This window comes from Macaca thibetana, chromosome 12 (genome assembly GCF_024542745.1).
Source record: "Macaca thibetana thibetana isolate TM-01 chromosome 12, ASM2454274v1, whole genome shotgun sequence".
Taxonomy (NCBI): Eukaryota; Metazoa; Chordata; class Mammalia; order Primates; family Cercopithecidae; genus Macaca; species Macaca thibetana.
Window position 1 is genome coordinate 18,697,457 of NC_065589.1, and position 23,717 is coordinate 18,721,173.

At 41.7% G+C, this 23,717-nt stretch overlaps 2 protein-coding genes across 3 annotated transcripts in view; both read left to right on the top strand.

The window, feature by feature from the left end:
• SCG2 (secretogranin II) overlaps positions 1–23,717 on the top strand; it is a 468,897-nt gene that overhangs the window by 124,477 nt on the left and 320,703 nt on the right. The gene's annotated exons all lie outside the window — the stretch shown is intronic.
• WDFY1 (WD repeat and FYVE domain containing 1) overlaps positions 1–23,717 on the top strand; it is a 69,046-nt gene that overhangs the window by 17,373 nt on the left and 27,956 nt on the right. The window contains exons 2-4 of the mRNA XM_050752159.1: positions 9,954–10,021; positions 15,707–15,780; positions 21,863–21,917. Coding sequence (XP_050608116.1) covers positions 9,954–10,021; positions 15,707–15,780; positions 21,863–21,917 — 197 coding nt within the window. The remainder of the gene's footprint in view (positions 1–9,953; positions 10,022–15,706; positions 15,781–21,862; positions 21,918–23,717) is intronic.

The window sequence follows — 23,717 nt, forward strand, 5'->3', positions numbered from 1 at the left end:
AGTCTACATAACATAAAAGGACAAAGTGAAGCATCAAGTGCTAATGTAGAAGCTGCAGCAAGTTATCTAGAAGATCTAGCTAAGATAATTGGTGAAAACAACTTCATTAAACAATAGATTTTCAATGTAGACCAAACAATCCTTTTGGAAGAAGATGCCATCTAGGACTTACATAGCTAGAGAAGAGAAGTCAGTGCCTGGCTTCAAAGCTCCAAAAGATAGGTTGACTTTCTTCTTGGGGCTAATGCAGCTGGTAACTTTAAGTTGAAGCCAATGCTTATTAACCATTCCAAAAATCCTAGGACCATTAAGAATTGTGTTAAAGCTATTTATAGAGCCATGTGCTCTATAAATGGAACAACAAAGGCTGGATGACAGCATTTCTGTTGACAGCATGGTTTACTGAATATTTTAAGCCCATTGTTGAGACCTACTGCTCAGAAAAAAAGATTCCTTTCAAAATATTATTGCTTATTGACCAGGAATGGTGGCTCACGCCTGTAATACCAGCACTTTGGGAGGCCAAAGCAGGCAGATCACTTGAGGTCAGGAGTTTGTGACCAGTCTGGACAACATGCCAAACCCCGACTCTACTAAAAATACAAAAATTAGCCAGTCATGGTGTTGCACATCTGTAAGTCCAGCTACTTGGGAGACTGAGGCATGAGAATCTCTTGAGCCTAGGAGGCAGAGGTTTCAGTGAGCTGAGATCGTGCCACTGCACTCCAGCCTGGGTGATGGAGTGAGCCTCTGTCTCAAATATATACATATATATACACACATATATATACACACACATACACACATTTATATATATAAAAAATATATACCCACACACACATATATATATTTACTTATTGAAAATGCACCTAGTCACCCAAGAACTCTGAGGATGGAGACATACCAGGAGATTAATGTTGTTTTCATGCCTGCTAATACAACACTCATTCTGTAGCTCGCGGATCAAGGAGTAATTTCAACTTTCAAATTTTATGATTTAAAAAATACACTTTTGCTGGGCACAGTGGCTCATGCTTATAGTCTCAGCACTTTGGGAGGCTGAGGTGGCAGGATCACTTGAGCCCAGGAGTTTGTGACCAGCCTGGGCAATATAATGAGACCTTATCTCTACAAAAGCCTTTAAAAAGTTAGCCAGGTGTAGTGATACGTGCCCGTAGTCCCAGTTACTGGGGAACCTGAGGTGGGAAGATCCCTGGAGCCTGGGAGGCATAAGTTGCAGTGAGCCATGATTGTGCTACTGCACTCCAGCCTGAGTAACCGAGGGAGACCCTGTCTCAAAAAAAATTTTTTTTATAAGGCTATAACTGCCATAGATAGTGCCTCTGATAGATCTGGGCAAAGTAAGTTGAAAACCTTCTGGAAAGGATTCACCATTCTAGATGTGATTAAGAACATTCATGATTCTTGAGAGAAGGTTAAACTGTCAATATTAACAGGAATTTTGAAGAAGTTGATTCCAACCATCATGGATAACTTTGAGGGGTTCAAGCCTTCAGTAACTGCAGATGTGGAAATAGCAAGAGAATTAGAATTAGAAGTGGAGCATGTAGATGTGACTGAATTGTTGTAATTTCATGATAAAAGCTGAATGTATAAACAGTTTCATATGGATGGGCACAGAAAGTGGGTTCTTGAGATGGAATCGACATCAATGAAGATGCCGTGAACATTGTTGACATGGCAGCAAAAGATTTAGAATATTCCATTAACTTAGTTGATGGGGGAGCAGCAGGCATTGAGAAGATCGACTCCAATTTTGAAAGAAGGCCTTAATCCTCTTCGATTTTATGAACCCTGAGAGAGGTGAGGAAGCTACAGAAGTAAAGTTTGAAGCTAGCAGAATTGGCACATTATGGGTAAAATGCTATTAAGTTACATTGCATGCTACAGTGAAGTCTTTTGGGAAAGGAAGAGTCAACCGATGCAACAAACTTCATGGTTGTTTTATTTTAAGAAGTTGCCACAGCCACGCCAACCTTTATCACCAATCATCCTGACGGATCAGCAGCATCAACACTGAGGCAGGACTCTCCACCAGCAAACTGTTACCCCTCGCTGAAGGTTCAGATGGTCGTTAACTATTATCCCTTGCTGAAGGTTCAGATGGTCATTAACTATTATCCCTCGATGAAGGTTCAGATGGTCATTAACTACCTCGCTGAAGGTTCAGATGATCATTAACTATCATCCCTCGCTGAAGGTGCAGATGATTGTTAATTATTACCCCTCGCTGAAGGTTCAGATGATCATTAACTATTATCCCTCGCTGAAGCTTCAGATGGTTGTTAACTTTTTTTTAGCAATAAAGTATTTTAAAACTAAGGTATGTACGTTGATTTTTAGATGTAATGCTACTTCACACTTAACAAACTATAGTGTAACCACAGCTTGCGTATGGGAAACCAAAAATTTGTGTGACTCACTTTGTTCCAACATTTGCTTTGTTGTGATAAACCTGCAGTATCTCTGAGGGTTATAATAATCTCTGTTGTATGCTTTTTTTTTTTTTTTTGGAACAAAAATGCTGACCATTTCATAAACATTTTCTTGGGACGCCAGGTCTTCATAACTATTTGTAATGATTATATAAGCTATTGAATTACTCTAGCATTAACCGATTTCATTTTTTAGCATATTTTCCGCATTTTTACTCCTTGGATAAGGCTTATATGAAGTTTTTTAAATTTGTAGGTCTTTTTTTATTCTACTAAATAATTTTTATGGAACCAATTTCCAAGCCTGGAATTCCTTAATCAAAGTTTATCATTAGTGGTGTTGTCATTATTATTATTGGGCAGTTATATTTGTTTCTCTCTATATTGGAGCAAAAGTCTTGCCCAAGAGTTAGTTCTAATTTACAATTCTGACAAAGAAGTATGAGAGCCCTAGAAGTGGCATTTTGTTATTGTTTTGAGTTATTCATTTGCTTTCCCTGCACCAGTAGTACATTTTAAAAACATTTAAATCTGAAATATTTAACATAAGAAAGAATCAATTTGGGAATTTTGTTTACTTGGAAAATAAATGAATCATCTACAGTGCTGAACAATGATAAAGTGATGGGGCCAGGTGCAGTGGCTCACACCTGTAATCCTAGCACTTTGGGAGGCCGAGGCGGGTGGATCGCTTGAGGCCAGGAGTCCAAGACCAGCCTGGCCAACATGGTGAAACCGTGTCTCTACTAAAAATACAAAAATTAGCCAGGCATGGTGACACATGTCTGTAATCTCAGCTGCTCGGGAGGCTGAGGCACGAGAATCGCTTGAACCTGGGAGGCAGAGGTTGCAGTGAGCTGAGCTTGCGCCATACCGCTTCAGCCTGGGTGATGGAGTGAGACTCTGTTAAATAAATAAATACATAAATAAATAAATAAAGTAAGTGATGGTAGTGGCATGCATACCCTGTAAGTTATGTATGTATAACATAGTCATATGTGGAGATACCTTTTCTCATTTGTTCCTGGAATATATTGCAGCTATAAGTCCTTGTTTCTCTAATTGAAAATGCAGAGGAGATAGACGGTAGAAGCCCTCCATAGGAATGGTAGCATGGAGAAGTTTGGAAACATTTATTAGGCTCTGAAAGCAATGACACAGTTCCTTTCTAAGGACCTTTTGGAAAAATATCAGACTATTGTTTTAAAACAACTTCAAAATAGAGCTTGGAAAAGAATGAACACATTTCTAAGGTTGTGGTTTTAAGGAAAGATTTCTTTTTCCCAGATTGATGTGGTCCTGGAATATAAAAGAAAATCTAGCCATTAGAAAAAATGGGCAGAATAAGCAGCAGGAAAAACCTTAGATGAGTTTATGTGGGTGTAAAATTGTCAAAATATTAAAGGAAAACATAAGCCGTTTTATCTTAGTGGAGAGAGTGGTTTAGACATTCAATCTAGACATATTGTGATTTCTACAAAAATAATACCATCTGATCTTGATGCTTTAGTGATTAGATGGTTTATTTATTTATTTATTTATTTTTTGAGACGGAGTCTTGCTCTGTCGTCCAGGTTGGAGTACAGTGGCGTGATCTCGGCTCACTGTGAGCTCCGCCTCCCGGGTTCACGCCATTCTCCTGCCTCAGCCTCCCAAGTAGCTGGGACTACAGGCGCCCACCACCACGCCCGGCTAATTTTTTGTATTTTTAGTAGAGACCGGGTTTCACCGTGTTAGCCAGGATGGTCTCTATCTCCTGACCTCGTGATCCACCCGCCTCAGCCTCCCAAAATGCTGAGATTACAGTTTATTAATATCATCCTAGACTTTTAAATAGTTTGCTCCTGTAAATATTACTAAACTGTATTATTATGTTGCTTTCAACTTACTGAATAGTAGATTTTACTTCCAATTTACTGGATAGTAATTTTTTTAGTGTGGAATTTGTTGTATTTTAAATAAGTGGCCCAACTTAAAACTATTTTTACAACCATTTGGTAAATATTCTGGACATAATACAAAATGCATTCATATATTACTCATAGAAATAAGCATCTCTGTTTAATAGATAGGTTCTTGGGGTACAATAGTGTTAAGGCTTAAACTTAACATTGGTCTGATTTAACCTTGGAAGAGGAAGGGTCTGGTTTGAAAAGAGATGGAAGGGAATGCCAGGTGAAGGTGTGAAGACAAAGGTAGCGCCAACCATCCAGGCCAGTTGCCTCATTTAGAACCTGATTCCCAGACAAGGAGGGCCTTCTCTCAGCTGGGATGTGACCGACAGTTTTCAAACAAAAAACCCTAAGAGATCGTGGAAGTCTTTGACAGTTTCCTAGTTTATTAGTTGAGTCCTAGTATGGGTCCAATTTGTGCCAACCAAACTGTATGCTGATGTTTGTCTTCCAAAGGAAGTAATATTGTGTTCAAAACGCTGGAGTCTAAGGAGGTTCAATTTTGACTTTGGGCCAGTTTAAGTATTCTAAAGCTGTATGAAATTAACGTTAGACTTTTCCAGGTTAAATGCTTGGTTGGAAGAGACAACCTTTCAGATTTTCTTCTCCCAGCAGAGTTCTCTGATGTCTGAATTGTGCCCGCCCCCTTTCCACGAGCACCGAGGAAGAGCACATGCCACTGGAAGCTTTGAGCCACCTACACATTCATGACCTAAGATGCTGGGATTGATTTGAAGAGGTTTAGGACGTGTCAGCATTCCATTCTTCCTTTGACCTAAAAAACTCGAACACACAGGCAGCTGGCAGGTTTACTTTGTGATTGTACAAATGGAGCCTGTAAGTGTGAAGTGGTGCTACATGAATCCTTGATCTCCAGGTGCCTTGGCCTTCGTCACCGTGTGTTTGGAGGCGGAGGAGAATCCTTGAACAGAGTTAATGCTTAGCAGGAAGTTGGCCTCTTATTTATTGCAATGGTTTTGGCTTCATCCCCCATGTCGGAATCTATCCATAAACGTTCTGATTTAAGTAATATGGAATATAGTCAACACACTGCAATAATAAATTGGTAGTTCATGTCTAAGGATCATCATTGGATGGAAGCATCCACTGATTCTTTTAGATGAAGAAGTTATGCCAAGATGGCATCCATCCTGTGATCTGCCCAGAAAACACTGTCTAGAGAGAAGAGTTCTTGGTAGGGTGGGGAGGAAGGCAGATTTAGGGCAAAACCCGAGCTGGACATATTCAGGGAATGTGAGGGTGACAGCTCTCTGGGATGCAGGCTCTGGGATGGGGAGTCATAGGCACTAAGGTTGTCAGTTGAATCTGGATTTGAGACAACCACTGGTGGGTTCTGAGCATAGGAGCACTGTGATCCAGGTGGCTCCCTGGGAGAGGTAGCTGGGGGTCAGCACACTGGAGATGGAGCAGAGGGAGGCAAGAGTCCACTACTCCTGTGAGAGCAGGCTGACTGCTGTGTGAAAGATGGGACCTAGACTGTGGTAGTCATGCTGAGGATGACAAATGAGAATGGCAAACGTGATATATAGGAATTATTGTTTACTTCTTAAAAAACAAACAGTGACACCATTAACACACCCAAAGGAATGAGCAACAGCCAGGTGTGGTGGTACACACCTGTTGTCCCAGCTGCTCAGGAGGCTGAGGTGGGAGGATCACTTGAGTCCAGGAGTTCAAGGCTTCAGTGAGCTATGATCACACCACTGCACTCCGGGAGACCTTGGGTGACGGAGTGAAACCCTGTCAAAAAAAAAAAAATCTTTAAAATATCCTCAATATCTATACATATCTTTTAGTTTGAATTAGGATTTAACTAAGTCTACATATTTTAATTACTTGATAGACCTCTAAAATCTTTTTAATCATAGGTTTGTCCTTCCTCTCTCTTTTTTTTTTCCCTTGCAAATTATTTGTAGAAGAAAGTGAGTCATTTCTCTATTGAGTTTCCTGCAGTCTTGACTTTGCTGAATGGTGCTCAATATATTCCCATGTCCTGTGTATTTCCTATCAATTGGTTGGTGGATCTAGAGGATTGATCCCGTTGTGTTAGCCCTAAGCCTTGTTTCTATCCAGTTCACATACAGAATAGTGTTAATCTCACTGTGGTGCTAAGTCATCTTATTTGTTTGGATAAATAAAGACCAACTACTAGTTTTACTTTAATCATATATAATCGTGTGTACAGATCTTGGGTAGAGTTGGACAGGTTCTAACAAATACATATACCCGTGGTCACCAACACCCAGAGCCTTGCCGTTCCCCTAGAAAGTTTTCTTTCTTCCGGTTGCATTCAGTCTTCCTCTTACCCCAGAAGCAACCACTATTCTGATTGTCCCTCCAGTGGGTTGTTTTTGTTTTTTTTTTTTTTTTTTTTTTTTTTTTTTTTTTTTTGAGACGGAGTCTGACCAGTTTTCCTGAGTAGCTGGGACTACAGGCGCCCGCCACCGCGCCCGGCTAATTTTTTGTATTTTTAGAGACGGGGTTTCACTGTGGTGATCTCCTGTTTCGCCCGCCTCGGCCTCCCAAAGTGCTGGGGATTACAGGCTTGAGCCACCGCGCCCGGCCGTATTTTTGCATCAGTGATTTTAATAAAGAAAAACAGGCTTCTGAGGGAAGATAACCAGGCCCACTGGTCTGCGGTCCTGTAAACAAAGTGATGTGATGCTTAGCTGAAGGCGAGGATAGCCGCTGTCGAGAGTACCTTGTGCTCCGTACGGTTCAGCCGCTCTGTTTTAAGCAAATGTAAGCCTTGCCCATCTTTTTCCCTTGAGGAGGGATGCATCCACTGAGGCAAGTGAAAAGTGAAAAACCCCATTTTTCACCAGATGGTTTTACTTTGAGCTCCATTTTCTTGTCAGGATCCTGCACCAGCCATGCCTAGTGAGACTTTGTTTTATTGCAAGGTTTCCCACTGCCAGCATGGTCATACACAACGGGGCACTCTTCCTCCTGAAAGGAGAGGTGGCTCTGGAGGTTACATGCAACTGTGCAGGTTCCACCCTGTTCTTCTCTTGGGCAGCGACCCACGTCCCTCTCTGGGATGTGTTTTCGTGTGCTACTGAAAATCATCTTTCCATGTAAATGTTTTCTGGCATACTGCGCATGTTATTAATACTTCCTCCTGAGGAGTTTCTCTCACATTTCAGAAGTTCTGTCTATGTTTTGGCCACCAAGGAACATCCCTTTGCCATATACTGTGCAGCCCTCATGGGTCTGTGGTCGCGTGGGCCCAGCCTGCTGGGTGCGATGGGTGCTTCCTGATCCCCCCGGGCACTCTTGAGCAGCAGGTCACTGGTGTGCTGGCCCTGTTGGATGTCCAGCTGCTGATGCTTCTTAAAGATCTTCTGAAAGCCTTCAAATCGCATACCTGTTGTCTTTGCGCATTTTCATGTTTGCATTGAAAAGATTTCTTCAAGTTTGATTTTGCGTTGCAGTTTTGCTTATAGCCACCAGCTGCACAGCTTTCCTCCCGTGTGAATGAGGACATGGGGACTCAGGTGGTAGTCCCTGACGAAGGTCTTATCATGCCCTTCATTGCCACAAACAAATGGTCTCGCCTTGTGCTCGCATAGGTCTGGCTTGCAGGCCTTGTGGTAATTGGCACTGCGTCGAGGAGGGAGTGGATGAACCTCCTGGGAAGTGCTGTGGTCAGGGGATGTGAGGGTCTCCCTGGTCTCAAGGGTCAGGGAGGACACTGCCTCCAGGACACGCTACTTATGCATCCCACCATCCAGTTTTACTTGGCCTCAAAACTGGAAACATATGGTATCAATATTTAGGCTTCATGTATTTTAGGTTAAGGGTGTAAACATTTATTCAGCTCCTACTGTATGCCAGCATCTACATTGCTGTTAGAAATATAAAAATGGGTCAGGTGTAGTGACTCATGCCTCTAATACCAGCACCTTGGGGTCCTGAGGTGGGAGGATTGCTTGAGCCTGGGAAGTCGAGGCTGCTGTGAGCCGTGATTGTACCATTGCACTCCAGCCTGGGCCACAGAGTGAGACTGCATCTTAAAAAATAATAAATAAGAACCAGGTGTGATGACTCATGCCTGTAATTCCAGCACTTTGGAAGGCCAAGACAGGTGGATCACTTGAGGTCAGGAGTTCGTGACCAACCTGGCCAACATGATGAAACCCTATCTCTACAAAAAAATACAAAAATTAGCTGGGCTTGTCGGCAGGCGCCTGTAGTCCCAGCTACTTGAGAGGCTGAGGCAGGGGAATCCCTTGAACCCAGGAGGTGGAGGTTGCAGTGAGCCGAGATTGTGCCACTGCACTCCAATGTGGGTGACAGAGCGAGACTCTGTCTCATCAATAAATAAATGAATGAGAAATATAAAAGTGATTGTCACAGAGTTGGCAATGGGGACAATAAGCTGGTTATGAGTACAGAGGCAGAGCGGGGCGATCACCCGCGGAGTCCCCGGTGTCCTAGGGATGCAGGAGACGGAGAGGCCTGGCACCCAGAGGCCTTGAGAGTGCAGGAGCAGGAACCGCAGGGCTCCCATTGTTTCTCTGAGGTCATAAACCCGAATATTGAACTTTGGCTATTTTGGTCGTTTGTCATTTTCCTGCATGTGCACAGGATTTCCTCATCACCCTGTGCGTGTTCCGATGAAAAAGATCCCCAGAGATGTTGTGTGGAATGATTTCCTCCGGGGGGCAGAAGGCAGAAAGCCATGCCCAAGCCTAAGCCTGCTGTGTGCTCCCGGTGTGTGTGGCGCCCCTCTCCATGCCACTCCTCCATGAGCCTCTTCCCGCTCACAGCCACCGCATTCCTCTTGGCCCAGGCGGTCAACCACCAAGTGCACACAGTTTGTTTTTACCAAGAAAAGCAGTTAACAGTTCTGTTTTCTTTCTATGTCATTATGTAATGAACATTTTTTTTTTTTTTTTGAGGCAGAGTGTCACTCTGTAGCCCAGGCTGGAATGCAGTGATGTGATCTAGGCTCACTGTAAACTCTGCCTCCCGGGTTCACGCCATTCTTCTGCCTCAGCCTCCCAAGTAGCTGGGACTACAGGTGCCCGCCACCATGCCTGGCTAAATGTTTTTTGTATTTTTGGTAGAGATGGGATTTCACCGTGTTAGCCAGGATGGTCTCGATCTCCTGACCTTGTGATCCACCCGCCTGGGCCTCCCAATGTGCTGGGATTACAGGCGTGAGCCACCGCGCCCGGCCGAACATTTTCATATTATTAAAATGAATTGAAATCCTTACTCCTAGGTACTGCATAACTTATATCATCATACTTTATGTGACTATATATAGTATGTATATGTATATGATGTGCATATATGATATGCTATATATGTATCTGTATATAATATATATGTTATATACTATATATACTATATATGTATGTGTACATATATGTATATATTTGTCCAGTTTGTCCGGTTAATTTTATAAGGTCAGTTAGGAAATAGTATTAAACAAATTTTAAAAATTAAGTTCTCATGGAACACAAAAGATAAAATTATTAAAACAACTCCATTTTTCCTTTTCTTTTCTCCACAGAACCATCCGGGTATGGCTGAAAAGAGACAGTGGTCAATACTGGCCCAGCATTTACCACACAATGGCCTGTAAGTAGCTGAACTGTTCCATTTGAGAGAAATGTCTCTAATGTTATTGATGATTTAAATTTCAAAATATCGACTGGACACGGTGGCTCACACCTGTAATCCCAGCACTTTGAGAGGCCAAGGTGGGGAGATCACCTGAGGTCAGGAGTTCGAAACCAGTCTGACCAACATGGTGAAAGCCCGTCTCTACTAAAAATACAAAATTAGCTGGGCGTGGTGGTGTGCGCCTGTAATCCCAGCTACTCAGGAGGCTGAAGCAGGAGAATCACTTAAATCCAGAGTGGGAGGTTGCAGTGAGTCGAGGTTGCTCCACTGCACTCCAGCCTGGGCAACAGAGTGAGACTGTGTCTCAAAAAAATAAAAATAAATAAGTTTCAAAATGTCTGATTAAATATTGCTGCTAGATTTCAAAATGAGTTTCTTAGTTGCCTAATACCTCTGACAGGCTCTAATAAACTGCAGGAAAAGTCCTTTTTTTTGCAAAGGAAGTTGAGTCTATGGCTTAACTGAATTAGACTTGAGCAAAACTGAAAAAAAAAATAGGAAAATGAACATGTTCTCCTCAGTTTTTCTTTGTCTTAACTTGGCCAACTTATATTAGTAGTAACTTTGTCCTTTGTAGTAGCCAATATTGACACGAAGAAAGGACTGTGCCCTCCATAGCGTCATGACTACCTTTGCCCAACCTTTTCACCAACCTCTGGACCATTGAGAGACATGGTCCAAGGTACAACACATTCTAAATAGAGAATTTTCTCAGCAGTCAGGTATGTTCTGTAAATAAATCTGGATGATGAAACTTCTGCTTGGAGCCTTTAAAGCAGCCCTGGAGGCCAGGCGTGGTGGCTCACGCCCGTAATCCCAGCACTTTGGGAGGCCAAGGCGGGTGGATCACCTGAGGTCGGGAGTTCGAGACCAGCCTGGCCAACATGATGAAACCCCATCTCTACTAAAAATACAAAATTAGCCTATAATCCCAGCTACTCAGGAGGCTGAGGCAGGAGAATCGCTTCAACCCGGGAAGCAGAGGTTGTGGTGAGCCAAGATCACTCCACTGCACTCCAGCCTGGGCAACAAGAGCAAACTCCATCTCAAAAAAAAAAAAAAAAAAGCAGCGCTGGGATGTACTGACATAAAGTGACACATAAACTTTAGCCCTTGATGTGAATCTTAGCAGCATCACCATCCTTACCTCCCGCTTCTTTTCTTCAACCGTTCTTGAAAAGAAAGCCATGTAGACAATGCCTGGACGTCACCAAAGTTCAAGCAGGGAGTCAACTCCGTGATGCCAAGTAGCCAGATAGAAGGCCTCCGTAGCTGCTAATTTCCTTGAGGCTTGGTCCTTAATGAGTGATTTTCCTCAGTTAAGATTTTTAATACACAGAGGACCCTCCCTAAGAAAAGAAAAAAGACTTCAGTGCATGCTTGATGGTTTGTTACTGGAGACCATTATCAAGTTTTCCAAAGAAGAGCTCTTGACAGTGGTCGCAGATACTGCTGATGCTGTCCACTGCTTTCTTAAGAGGTATTCCAGGGCTGTGGAGTTCGTTATAAAGACAGAGCAGTCAGTTATTCAGCAAACTACATCTCATCAGCTTGAGTCATCCTTTCAGGCACCTCTCTCCTCTGATAGCACTTTCTCCTTTATACATATATTTCATTGTGCATGCAGCATTTAGATCCTGTAATAATTTTCACAAAAAGTTCGTAGTTTATTAGGGTTTTTTTATTTTTCTGCCTTCTACCAACAGCCCGGGCAGGCTAGCCAGCTTCTCTGTCTTGGTAGTCACTCAGTGAAATTGAGAGAGACCTTCTGGAACCCTAGTATAAAGATAACTATTATGAAAGGAACAGTAAAGCTTTATTATGCATAGGACATTTGAAGACTTCTTGAAAACCTGATCATAATTTATTGTGCCAAGCAGTGGCATCTCTTCTGTTACCCATGTCTGCATGTACTGTGGATGCATGACCTTGGTTCTCACACTAAATTCTCACCTTGAGATATGAAGTAACCGATGTCTTAGTGAAGGTGTTTATGGAGCCTGTCTGATAAATTTACTTTGGAAATTTTGGCAGCAGGGTAGAGGTAGGTGGGACATCCTGGGCCTCTGAGCCCACCTGTTACCCAACCTGCCCCAGTCTCCCAAAAAGACTTGTTAGGCTAATTCCTTACTTTCCAGTGACCCAGAGATAGATCTGAGAGCTGGAAGTAGCAACAGCCTGAGGAACGCATATCAGTGCAGGGAAATGTTTTGTTATCATTGTGGAAAATGTTGTTAATACTATGGCTCTTATGCTTCCCACTCTTCCCTTCCTTCATAATTAGCATTTTGGTCATAGCTTAATCTCCCTGAGTCCTTAATCTTGAAGTTCATTCTCATTAGAATAGAGACAGAGACTGAGATGGATTTTGTCCCATATTTAGTTCAGTTACTCCTTGACTTGCATTTCCCCCAAATATTTAGTACAACTTTCTAATGAATTTCTCTCCCAGAGCACCAAAACCTTAGCAGTAGAAATGTGTGTGCTCTCTTGGCTGTTAGATCTTGAGCAAGTGGCGGTGGATCTCTCTGTTTTCAGCCCTTTTAAACTTGGCTTAACTGTCCCCTCCTGAAGGAGCTTCTAGATCAGGAAGGAGGAACTTGAAAGAACAGACACAGCTTCGCAGTGGGTAGTCGACACCTGCATGTTTGTATCTGCACATGTTCAGTGTGTTACTTCTAGATGCTTCTTTATTGCTTCTATTTGGACCTGTATCTGCTGATAAAACTGCAGATACACCACAAGAAGAAAACAGAGTGAACGAATTGTGAAAAATAACTGCTTGTCTGTTTTAGAATGACTTTTTATTTCAAAATTAAATTTAGAATACGAAAAGCAGAATGCCATGTTAGTTCTAAAAACTATCTGCAGATTATCCAATTTAGGATGTCTTAGTGGTTATATCCACCAATTTAAACTTTTTCCTGTGACTTGACAGAGTGATCAATAAGCCAAGCCTTATTATACTGCTATATGCAGTCCAATTGTGTTCTTTCTATAACATTACCTCACATAAAAAAATAACTTTCAGACCGCTTTAGCTGAAGAAAAATGGTAACTCTTGGCTTCTATCTTTACTGTGTACTTCGTGCCTTTTTTTTGGTAATATAATTTTATGAAACCATCACAACAGCTATGCAAGGCAGATAATATTTTTACCGTTTTGTGAACAAGCAAGCTGAGGTTAGAAGGGTTAAGTTGATTTCTTGTCGTTGGAATTCCAATCCATGTTCATCTATGACTCCAAACCCATGCTTCCCACCACAGTGATGGGTAGGTCCACAAACTTTTTATGCAAAGGGCCAGACAGTAAACATTTGGACTACGTGGGCCAATCTCTGTGGCACTTACTCAAGTCTGCCTTCCTAGCATGCAAGCAGTCATAAATAAGACATAAATATGGCATGTGAGCAATCATAAGTTATACATAAATGTAGCATGCAAGCAATCATAAATGAAAGGTCTGTGTTCCAAAGGAAAAAAAAAACTATTAACAAAATATGCAGTCAGCTGAATTTGGCCCTGTGGTATGATCCAAAGTTTTAAACATTTGATTTTGGACTGCAATGATGGCTTTTTAAAAGTTCATTGACTTCGCTGGGCATGGTGGCTCATGCCTGTAATCCCAGCACTTTGGGAAGCCGAGGCAGGCTGATCATTTGAGATCGGGAGTTCGAGACTGGCCTGGCCAACGTGGTGAAACCCCGTCTCCACTAAAAATACAAGAATTAGCCTGGTGTGGTGGTGGGTGCCTGTAATCCCAGCTACTTGGGAGGCTGAGACATGAGAATCGCTTGAACCCAGGAGGCGGAGGTTGCAGTGAGCTGAGATTGCACCACTACACTACAGCCTGGGTGACAGAGCGAGACACCATCTCAAAAAAAAAAAAAAAAAAAAAAAAAAAAGTTACCTGATTTGAAAGATGATTCCTGTTTTGCTTTATATCCAACTCCTCCCCTTCTATATTACATTTATATTGCTTATCTCAATTAGAAACCTCCTTTCCAGGGAGAGAGCCAGGATATCACTATATAATACAAAACAAACTAAGGAAACCCTTTTTTTCTTTTTCAAATGTTATAATTGTCTAGCTTCATAAAATTACCCAGCACTTTGTAATTTTTACACAAAAGAGGGATTTTACATATTTATGTTGTTTGTTATAGGGTTGGGCATTAAAAAAATTGAAAAGAAGCCTAAAACTAATGCATTTAGTGCCATCTAGAAAGCAAGCAAAAATGATGACAGTGAATCTCTGAACGCATCAAAGTATGATGATTTGATTTGTCAAAGATAAGTGTATGCATGGTTATTAAAGAGCATTTTGATAGTATAAAGATATGTGTGTGTGTATATATATATATGTATATATATCATATACATGATTGTTCTTTTCATCCCAAACATCAGTATGGTGGATAAGGAGTATACAGGCTCATAGTCAATTCTAATTGTTTTGTGCACAATTTCCGTATGTACCTTTCAGAGTCAAATACACGGTTCTTGGATGCAACTGAAACAGTCTCTATGGTCTGATCATGCAGTTAGCTATGTTTTCGCTTTGGGGTACAATCCAGTATTGTAGTTTACTTCCTTTGGTGAGGATATTGGCCTACGAGAGAGAGAGAACTTTAAACTATATTCAAATGATGACTTCATTTAAAAGACATTTTTTCTTTTATCTTTTTTTTTTTTTTTTTTTTTTTTGAGATGGAGTCTCACTATGTTGCCCAGGCTGGTCTCAACTCCTGGCCTCAAGCAATCCTCCTGCCTTGGCCTCCCAAAGTGCTGAGATTATAGGCATGAGCCACCATACCCACTTGTCTTTTACAAGAAGTTCTATTCCAAAGTAAATTCAAATTTGTTTGTTTTGTTTTGTTTTTCCCTAGCATACATTTCCTTGTTTTCGTTCTTCCGTTGCTAACTAAAATTCCTTAGGCTGAAACAAACCCAGATATATATTTTTTCAAATGTTCCAATTTATAAATCACTTTAATTCTAATTTTTGGTAAAAGGAGACAATTTAGAATTTCTCCTTTCTGAAACTCGTTCTCTAGCCTGTGATTTCTGGAAGCGGGTAGGTAGAACATGGAAAGAGTGTTTACATGAGGAGAGGCAGCTGTTCTCCCAGTCACATAAGACTGCTATGGACAAGGAAACCTGTCTGCACCTCACAACTCACATATGCCATATATCTGCACCTCACATATGCTCACATATGCCATAGAATAGGAATTCTGGTGCTGGGAACCCATCTTTGCACAGATTCTAGCTACTCTTTGACATTTGATGGGAAGGGTGGCAGGGGCAGGATGACCTCCTGAGTGTTTTGGGCAGCAGATCACACACACTGGTCCCCAAGGCTTGCCAGACGACAGGTAGGACTTTCAGTCAGATGAAACTTCGTGCTGGCTCGCTTCACCCAGCATTATAGAAATAACCGAGAAGATTTGTGAAAATAAAGTTTTAAACTAAGGCAACAGAGAGAACTTTAATAACGTTTTCAATTTACGTAATTTTTAGAAAACATTTTAACTCTCTCTCTGTGAACCTAAACTGTATAGTTCTTAATCAGTCACTTTGAAGAATGACTTAAAGTGCTTAGCTTTGCTGGTAATGTGCTCTTTGTCTTTCTGGCAGCTCCTTGCTCTGCTATGGCTTACCATCATGACAGCAGACGGATATTTGTGGGCCAGGATAATGGAGCCGTAATGGTAGGTAGCTTTTAGAATGTATTTATTATTTTCTTTATATTGACCTCCCATGTCCCTTATTGGCCAGTTAACTTTGGATTAACAATGGATGCTTGATTGTTTGGCATGAAAAATGTTTAATTTAGGCCAGGCACGGTGGTTCACATCTGTAATCCCAACACTTTAGGAGGCTGAGGCGGACTGATCACTTGAGCCCAGGAGTTTGAAGCCAGCCTGGGTAACACAGTGAGACCTCATCTCTACGAAAAATCAAAAAAATTAGTTGGTAGTGGTGCATGCCTGTGGTCCCAGCTACTTAGGAGACTGAGGTGGGAGGATGGCTTGAGCCCAGGAGGTCAAGGCTGCAGCTAGCTGAGATTGCACCACTGCACTTTCGCCTGGGCAGCAGAGGGAAACCGTGTCTCAAAAGAAAAAAAAAAAAAGTTTAATTCAGTATAGATATTAGGTCAAAAATGGATTAAATTGTTGCTTCATTTTAAACTAGTTCCTTGGAACTCAGAATGCTGTTGTAATTGATAGCTGGATGCTCAGGCTGACCCACAGATCATAGCCTTCATAGAGTGAATATGTCACCTACAGCAATCCACAGCCCTCAGCCGTGATGGTGGAGAGCCTCTGTGTATGTGTGTGTGTGTGTGTGTAGCCATTCAGCCAGCAACTCACAGAGCTCTTTAAGGCAATACTTCTCAAACTATCTTTGGTAAAGGACATGATATTTAAGTTTTTAGTCTATTATAGATTGGCATTTTTGTGGGTCAAATTGTATGCATATATTTATTTTTTCTTAATTGAAATATAACATATAACATAATTATATTTATCATTTTAAAGTATATAATTCTGTGGTCTTGTAGTATATTCATAAGATTGTGCAACCATTACCATTCTGTAATTCCAGAATATTTTCATCACCCCTCCCTGCAAAAAAATCCCATACCCATTAGCAGTCACTCTCTATTGCCCCTTCCCCCAGCTCCTGGAAATCACTAATTTACTGAATCCAAAGATTTGCCTATTTTAGACACTTTAGATAAATAGATTCATACAGTACATGTGGCCTTTTATGTTTGTCTTTCACTTAGCATGATGATTTCAAGGTTCATGCCTGTTTGAATTAATTCACTCTTTTGGCCGTGGAATAGTATTCTATACTGCACTTGGTTTATCCCTTTATTAGTTGATAGACATTTGGGTTGTTTTCACTTTTTGGCTGTTATCAATAACGTTACTATGAAAATTCATGTACATGTTTTTTGTACATATTCCGGCTCTCCAAATCCTTGCTAACACTTGTCACTTTCTGCTTGTTTTGTTTTGTTTTGTTTTTGTTATGGTCGTCCTGGTGGAGGTGAAATGGTACTAGATTGTGGTTTTGATTCGCCTTTTCCTAATCACTAGTAATGGTGAGGATCTTCTTAGGTACTTGTTGGTCATTTATATCTTCTTTGGAGAAATATCTGTTTAAGTCCTTTGCCCATTTTTAATAGAGTATTTTTTAATTGTTGAGTTGTAAGAGTTTTTTCTGTATGTTAGATACTAGACCCTTATATATGTTCTGCAAATATCTTCTCCTAAGAGCTGCCTTTTTACTTTATTTTTAAAGTTTAGTGAAGTCCAATTTATTTATTTATTTATTTTGGCTACTTAAGCTTTAGATACCATATCTAAGAAGCCATTGCCTAATCCAAGGTCATTTATACCTATGAAGATAAGTATAAATGAAGATTTACACCTGTATTTTCTTCTGAGAGTTTTATAGTTTAGCTTTACATTTAGAGCTTTGATTTATTGTAAGTTAATTCTTACATGTGGTATCACAGAGGGGTTCCACATTTATTCTTTCGTATGTGGACATCCAGTTATCCCAGCACTGATTGTTGAAAAGACTGTTTTTTTCCCATTTAATTTTCTTGGCATCTTTGTCACAGAGCCAGCCGGCAGAGAGCCAGGGAAGTTTCCAGAAGTCAGTGTCCAGAAGACCCAAGTGAGAAGGATCTCTGTGCATCAGAGGACTCAGAGGAGGTTATAGTGGCTTGCTGGTGTGGGGCGATAGGGAGGCACCCTAGGAAGATTGGAGAAGTGGGCAGAGGCCGCCAGGTCGTGCAGGGTGTTGTAAGTCCGGGTAAAGCTTTAAATTTTAATGTAATTGTAGTGAGAAGCTGTTAAAGTGTTTTCAGCAGATGAATAGCATGATATAATTTACATTTTTCAAAGATCCCTCTAGCTGCTGGGTGGAAAACGGATTGAGGGGCGGCCAGAGTGGCGGTGGGATAATCGGGCTGTTTTAGCAGTCTGGGTGAAAGGACAGTGGCCATGAAGGAGGACAAGTGGATGGACTTGAGATAAGTCTTGGAGACATCTGAGATAAGTTGACTGTGTAGAGGAGAGGAAGAGAAGTCGGGTGACAGCCAGAATTTTGGCTTGAGCAGTTGGGTAGGAAGTAGTATTGTTTCCTGAGAAGGGTAAGGCTGGGCTGGGGAGGCAGTTGGAGGGAGGGGGACAGTGAGAGCCAGCCTCATTTGAGATACCGGTCAGCTTCTGACTGGCCATGTGAAGTTGGCACAGGATAAACAAAACTGGAGCCCCGGAGAGGTCTGGGCAGAGGACATCATCATCAGGTCATTTTTCAAGCCACAAGAATGATTGAGTAGCTGGGGAGGGAATGAAAGAAGTCAGGGCCCAGACCTGAGGCCTAAATAATGACAGCGTTTTGGAGTAGAGTTGAAGGGGAGGCCAGCCAGGGAGGAGGGGAAGTGATGATCCTTGAGTGTGACTTTAAGGGGCCCAGACCACCTTATGTAAGCTGAGTTTCCTGACCTTGCGTAGTCACACCAGTCATTGAGGGGACTTAACTAAAATACAGATTCCCCAGCTCTGTGCCAGACCCAGAGCTTCGGAATCACTAGGGAGGGACCTGGGGATCTGTATAATAAGTAGCAAGTCCTCTAGGTGAACCCAAGGATCAAGTGCTTTAGAGAAACTACATGGTTTCGCTAATGAGGAACAGGAGCAGGTTTCTGGTTTTTGTCAGCTCAGAAATGTGTAGCAGGCTTTGAAGGGACAAGGCTGAAAGTACGGGTGCCAGTTAGGAGGCTGCCTCCAGATCCCAGTGTGAGATCGTGAAACACCGGGGTGGGGAGGAGAAGAGGCTGTGGCCTCAAGAACTGTCTGGGAAGCAGGGCTGGGTGTTTGAATAAAGGTGCATGTTGAAATAGAGAGCCGCTTTAAGATGACTTTCAGGTTTCTAGCCAGGAGTTAGCTGCTTCAGAGACAGAAAAGATGCTGATCTTTTTTGGGGAAAGGTGATGAGTTAAGTTTTGAGAACTGAACTTGGGTGCGTGTGCCTGAACCTCAGGGTTTGGTCTGGGCAGGGGTTGGGAGTTCCCTGAATGTAGACGTCAGTGGAAACTACAACGGTGGCTGCCGTGAACTAGACAGAGCTGGTAGATTGAGAAAAGCAGAAGGCCAAGGTCACATTCCTAGGGAAATGTCAATATTTAAAGAAAAGCCAGAGGGCTGGGAGCCTAAAGGAGAGACAGGAAGAATAGGCAAAGAGGGAGGAGAGCCAGCCAGGACAGTGCAGCTACGGAAGCCGGAGGGCAGTGAGTTTCAGGGAGGAGGTGAGTAAAGGTGTCAAGAGCAGGAGGGAGAGGATGAAATTAGGCCTGGGCAGTGCTCTTGGGATGGCACTTAGAAGGCAGCTGCTGATAACAAGAAGAGCCTTTCCATGCAGTGGGGTAGCCCTGGTGAGCCATGGACTGAAGTGTGACTGGGAGATGAGGGAGCCAGAGAGCCTGAGGGTAACCAGGGTGGGCTGATCATTAGAGAAGCTTTTGGCTGAGAAGGGGACAACAGAAGTAGAAGTATAGTTATGAGAGTTTCTTTTTTTTTTTTTACTGAAAGCAGCAGCCTTGGACCAGGTGTGGTGGCTCATGCCGATAATCTCAGCCCTGTGGGAGGCTGAGGCAGGAGGATTGATCCCAGGAGTTGGAGACCAGCCTGGGCAATATAGTGAGACCTCATTTCTACAAAAATTAAAAAAATAGCTTATTGTGGTGGCATAACCATGTAGCCCCACTACTCAGGAGGCTGAGGTGGGAGGATCACTTGAGCCTGGGAAGTGGAGGTTGCAGTGAGCAGAGATTGCACCACTGCACTCCAGCCTGAATGGCAGAACAAGACCCTGTCTCAAAAGAAGGAAAAAAAAAAAAAAAAGAAAAAGCAGCAGCAGCCTTGATGTAAGGGTCAAGAAGAAAGATCCAGTAGAAGGGACAGGCTCCCTGCCCATGCAGTTCACACAGCAGCGGGTGGCAGGCAAGGGTGCTGGAAATGCATGACACAGTAGTGAATGCCAAAGCTCTCCGTTTTAGCCTTCAGTAAATTTTATGGGAATATCATGATGATGTGCATGCACATATATAACGAGAAGCCACTAAGTACAAGCTTCACATAGTGCAGTAGTGCAGTGTTAGTGCATTTATCTCCCTAGAGACCCTTTTTGTGGCCTTCAGTTCAAGGGGAGACTGTCATTATAGGATGGCACATAAGAACTGTTACAGTTTTTAATGGAAAGGGGCAAGGCAAATCCAATTTAACATTAGTCAGCAGTTGATCAATTGCTCTTCCACTGAATATGGATGAATATATACCGTGCTGATACATTTTTTCTACTTTGCAAAAACAAGATGGAGAACAAGAAATCTGTATTCTTTTGTGTGCTTTTTTCCCCCTCACTCTGGTCTGTCAGCAATTCATAATATCCATGTCAATTTAGCATTGATCAATAATAGTATTCTTGGCTGGGCGCAGTGGCTTATGCCTATAATCCCAGCACTTTGGGAGGCCAAGGTGGGTGGATCACTTGAGACCACGAGTTCAAGACCAGGCTGGCCAGTATGGTGAAACCCCCGTCTGTACTAAAAATACAAGAAAAATTAGCCAGGTGTGGTGGCACACACCTTTAGTCCCAGTTACTCAGGACTCTGAGGCACAAGAATCGCTTGAATCCAGGAGGCGGAGGTTACAGTGAGCTGAGATTGCATCACTGTACTCCAACCTGGGTGACAGAGCGAGACTCTGTCTCAAAATAATAATAATATAATAATAATAATGGTAGTACTAGTAATTAGTGATTTTTCTTTAGAGTTTTATTTTCATAGTTTTATGTTGAGGTTGATTTTTTTTCCCAATAAAACATATGTACTTTAAATTTCTTTTCCAAGTTATAAAGGATTACATCTATAGAAAATTTGGGGCCAGGTGCAGTGGCTCACGCCTGTAATCCCAGCATTTTGGGAGCCCGAGGTGAGTGGATCACCTGAGGTCAGGAGTTCGAGACCATCCTGGCCAACATGGTGAAACCCCATCTCTACTAAAAATACAAAAATTAGCTGGGCGTGGTTGTGCACTCCTGTAATCCCAGCTACTCGGGAGCCTGAGGCAGGAGAACTGCTTGAACCTGGGAAGCAGACGTTGCAGTGAGCCGAGGAAGCAACAAGAGCGAAACTCTGTCTATAAATAAATAAATAAATAAATAAAATTTGGAAAACACAGGAGAATAAAAAGAAGCCAAAAACCACCTACAATCTCAACACTTCTTTTTTGTTGTTGTTGTTGTGTGTGTTTGTATATTAAATAGGTGTACTTTCCCCCACTAAATTGCTGAGCTACCCAGCGCCCTGTTTTTACTTTGCTGAGAGCTCTGTTAGTGAGGGGTCTTTGCAGTTTTGCTTTAATATGCAGTGTCTTGAGGGGTTTTTTGTGTCCCTAAGAGAATACAGTTTTGTAGTAGGAGGGAGAAGGAATACGGAGTGCTGATTTGGGCAGGAAGAAGTGGACACAAATCCCATGCTGGTCAGCAGCACTTACTTTTATTCAATTAGGTCTGTTCTCCCAAAGCGATGTTGGCCTGAGGACAGGTCTGATGAAGGAAGCAATTCATATCATTCCTAAATAACTCGTCTTAAGTCCCAGGTCTTGTGAGAATCATTTTTGGATTTTACTTCGTTTTTGAAAGTTAAGTTTCTGTTGTTTTATAAAACCATAACTCTTAAAATTTTTTATTTTGTGCATTTGCTTTTAGGAATTTCACGTTTCTGAAGATTTTAATAAAATGAACTTTATCAAGACCTACCCAGGTAATTATAATACACATTATCTTGCATACACATACATGTAGACATACACAAAACTAGAACATCATCTCTTATGGTGAAAATTAGATTTTCACATTAACTTGTTAGTTTTGTTAACCCCACAATGAGAGAGACTGTTGTCTTTTAGTGATATTTCAGCTTTTTCTTGCTCATTAGCATTTAAAATTTTGTATATCAGGCACATTATCAGATTTAATTAACCATTCTTTTATCATTGGATATGTGTACCGCTTCCATTTTTTTGATAACACACACTACTCTTCATACATGTATGTGTGTGTATATAACTGTGAGTGTGTGTACAGTTTTTTGATATGTGTATACACGTGTGTGTGTGTGTGTGTGTGTGTATTCTTGAATAAGTGTATACACGTATGTGGAGGGGTATTCTTGACTGTTATTCTGACTGTAATCCTATAATGCATTTGTTTCATTTTGTTTTGTTTAAATAGAGACAAGATCTCAGTATGTTGCCCAGGCTGGTCTCGAACTCCTGAGCTTAAGTGACCCTGCCACCTCAGTCTCCCAAAGTGCTAGAATTCAGGTGTGAGCCACCACACCTAGCCAAATCTGTAATTCTGATTATTTAAGACAAATCCCTAAGTGCTCAGTGAGGAATTTTTTTTTTTTTTTAAAGACAAATTCCTACAAAGTGGAATAACCAGGTCAGACATTAAAAAGTTTTTTAAATGCCCTAGATTTACTTTGCAAACTGCTTCACAGCAATAGTGCAGGTTTTTACAGTCCTGCGAATGGCGACTGAGAATACGTGTTCATGACGTCTTCACAACATTGCTGCCTTATAATTTCTTTTTCCTGTTTAATAGTCAAGAAAGTTCGCAATTTGAAAATGATTTAAGCTTTATTTAATGTTGACCACTTGTCATATTTTCTGAATGTCTGTTTATGATTTTGTGCGTATTCCCAGGGAGGTGTAGTGTTTTCTAACTGATTTGTAAGCACTTTTCACTACAAAGCTATCAATACTTTGTGGCATCTGTGACATATACCTTTTTTTCAGTTTTTACTTTATTTAGTAAATTTCAGTATTTTAAAACTTAACAAAAGCAAGATCCCAATGACAACTTCAGATTGAAGTTGCAAAACTAAAGCATTTTGATTAAGTTGTGGATTCCCATCAGACCAATTAGCTGATTCCCAGAAACTTCACCAGAAGACGTAACATGTAGCCTCATTTTATTCACTCTATACTTCTAAAATTTTATATTTAATGCTTGTGGATAAAGGTAAAAATTAGAGTGTAGATGTTTTACATATGTGTTGTTCATCTTGGTGAAATGTGGTCTAATGATAGGATACTTTATTAAGAAGGCCAAATTGCTTTTGCCTACGTATTGTTTCACCTGTTCCAAATTTAAAATAGGAGAAAAGCGTCCAGGTGCAGTGGCTCACCCCTGTAATCCCAGCACTTTGGGAGGCCGAGGCAGGTGCATCACTTGAGGTCAGGAGTTTGAGGCCAGCCTGGCCAACGAGGTGAAACCCCGTCTCTACTAAAAATAACAAAAATTAGCCGGGCGTGATAGCACATGCCTGTAGTCCCAGCTACTCAGGAGACTGAGGCAGGAGAACTGCTTGAACCCGGGAGGCGGAGGTTGTAGGGAACCGAGATCGCACCACTGCACTGCACTCCAGCCTGGGCAACAGAGCAAGACTCCGTCTCAAAAATAAATAAATAAAATAGGAGAACAGTGATGCAGCAATGCCCATATATTTGCCCTTGGAGTATGTTGGTCAGGAAAACTGTTTTGTGACAATGAATGA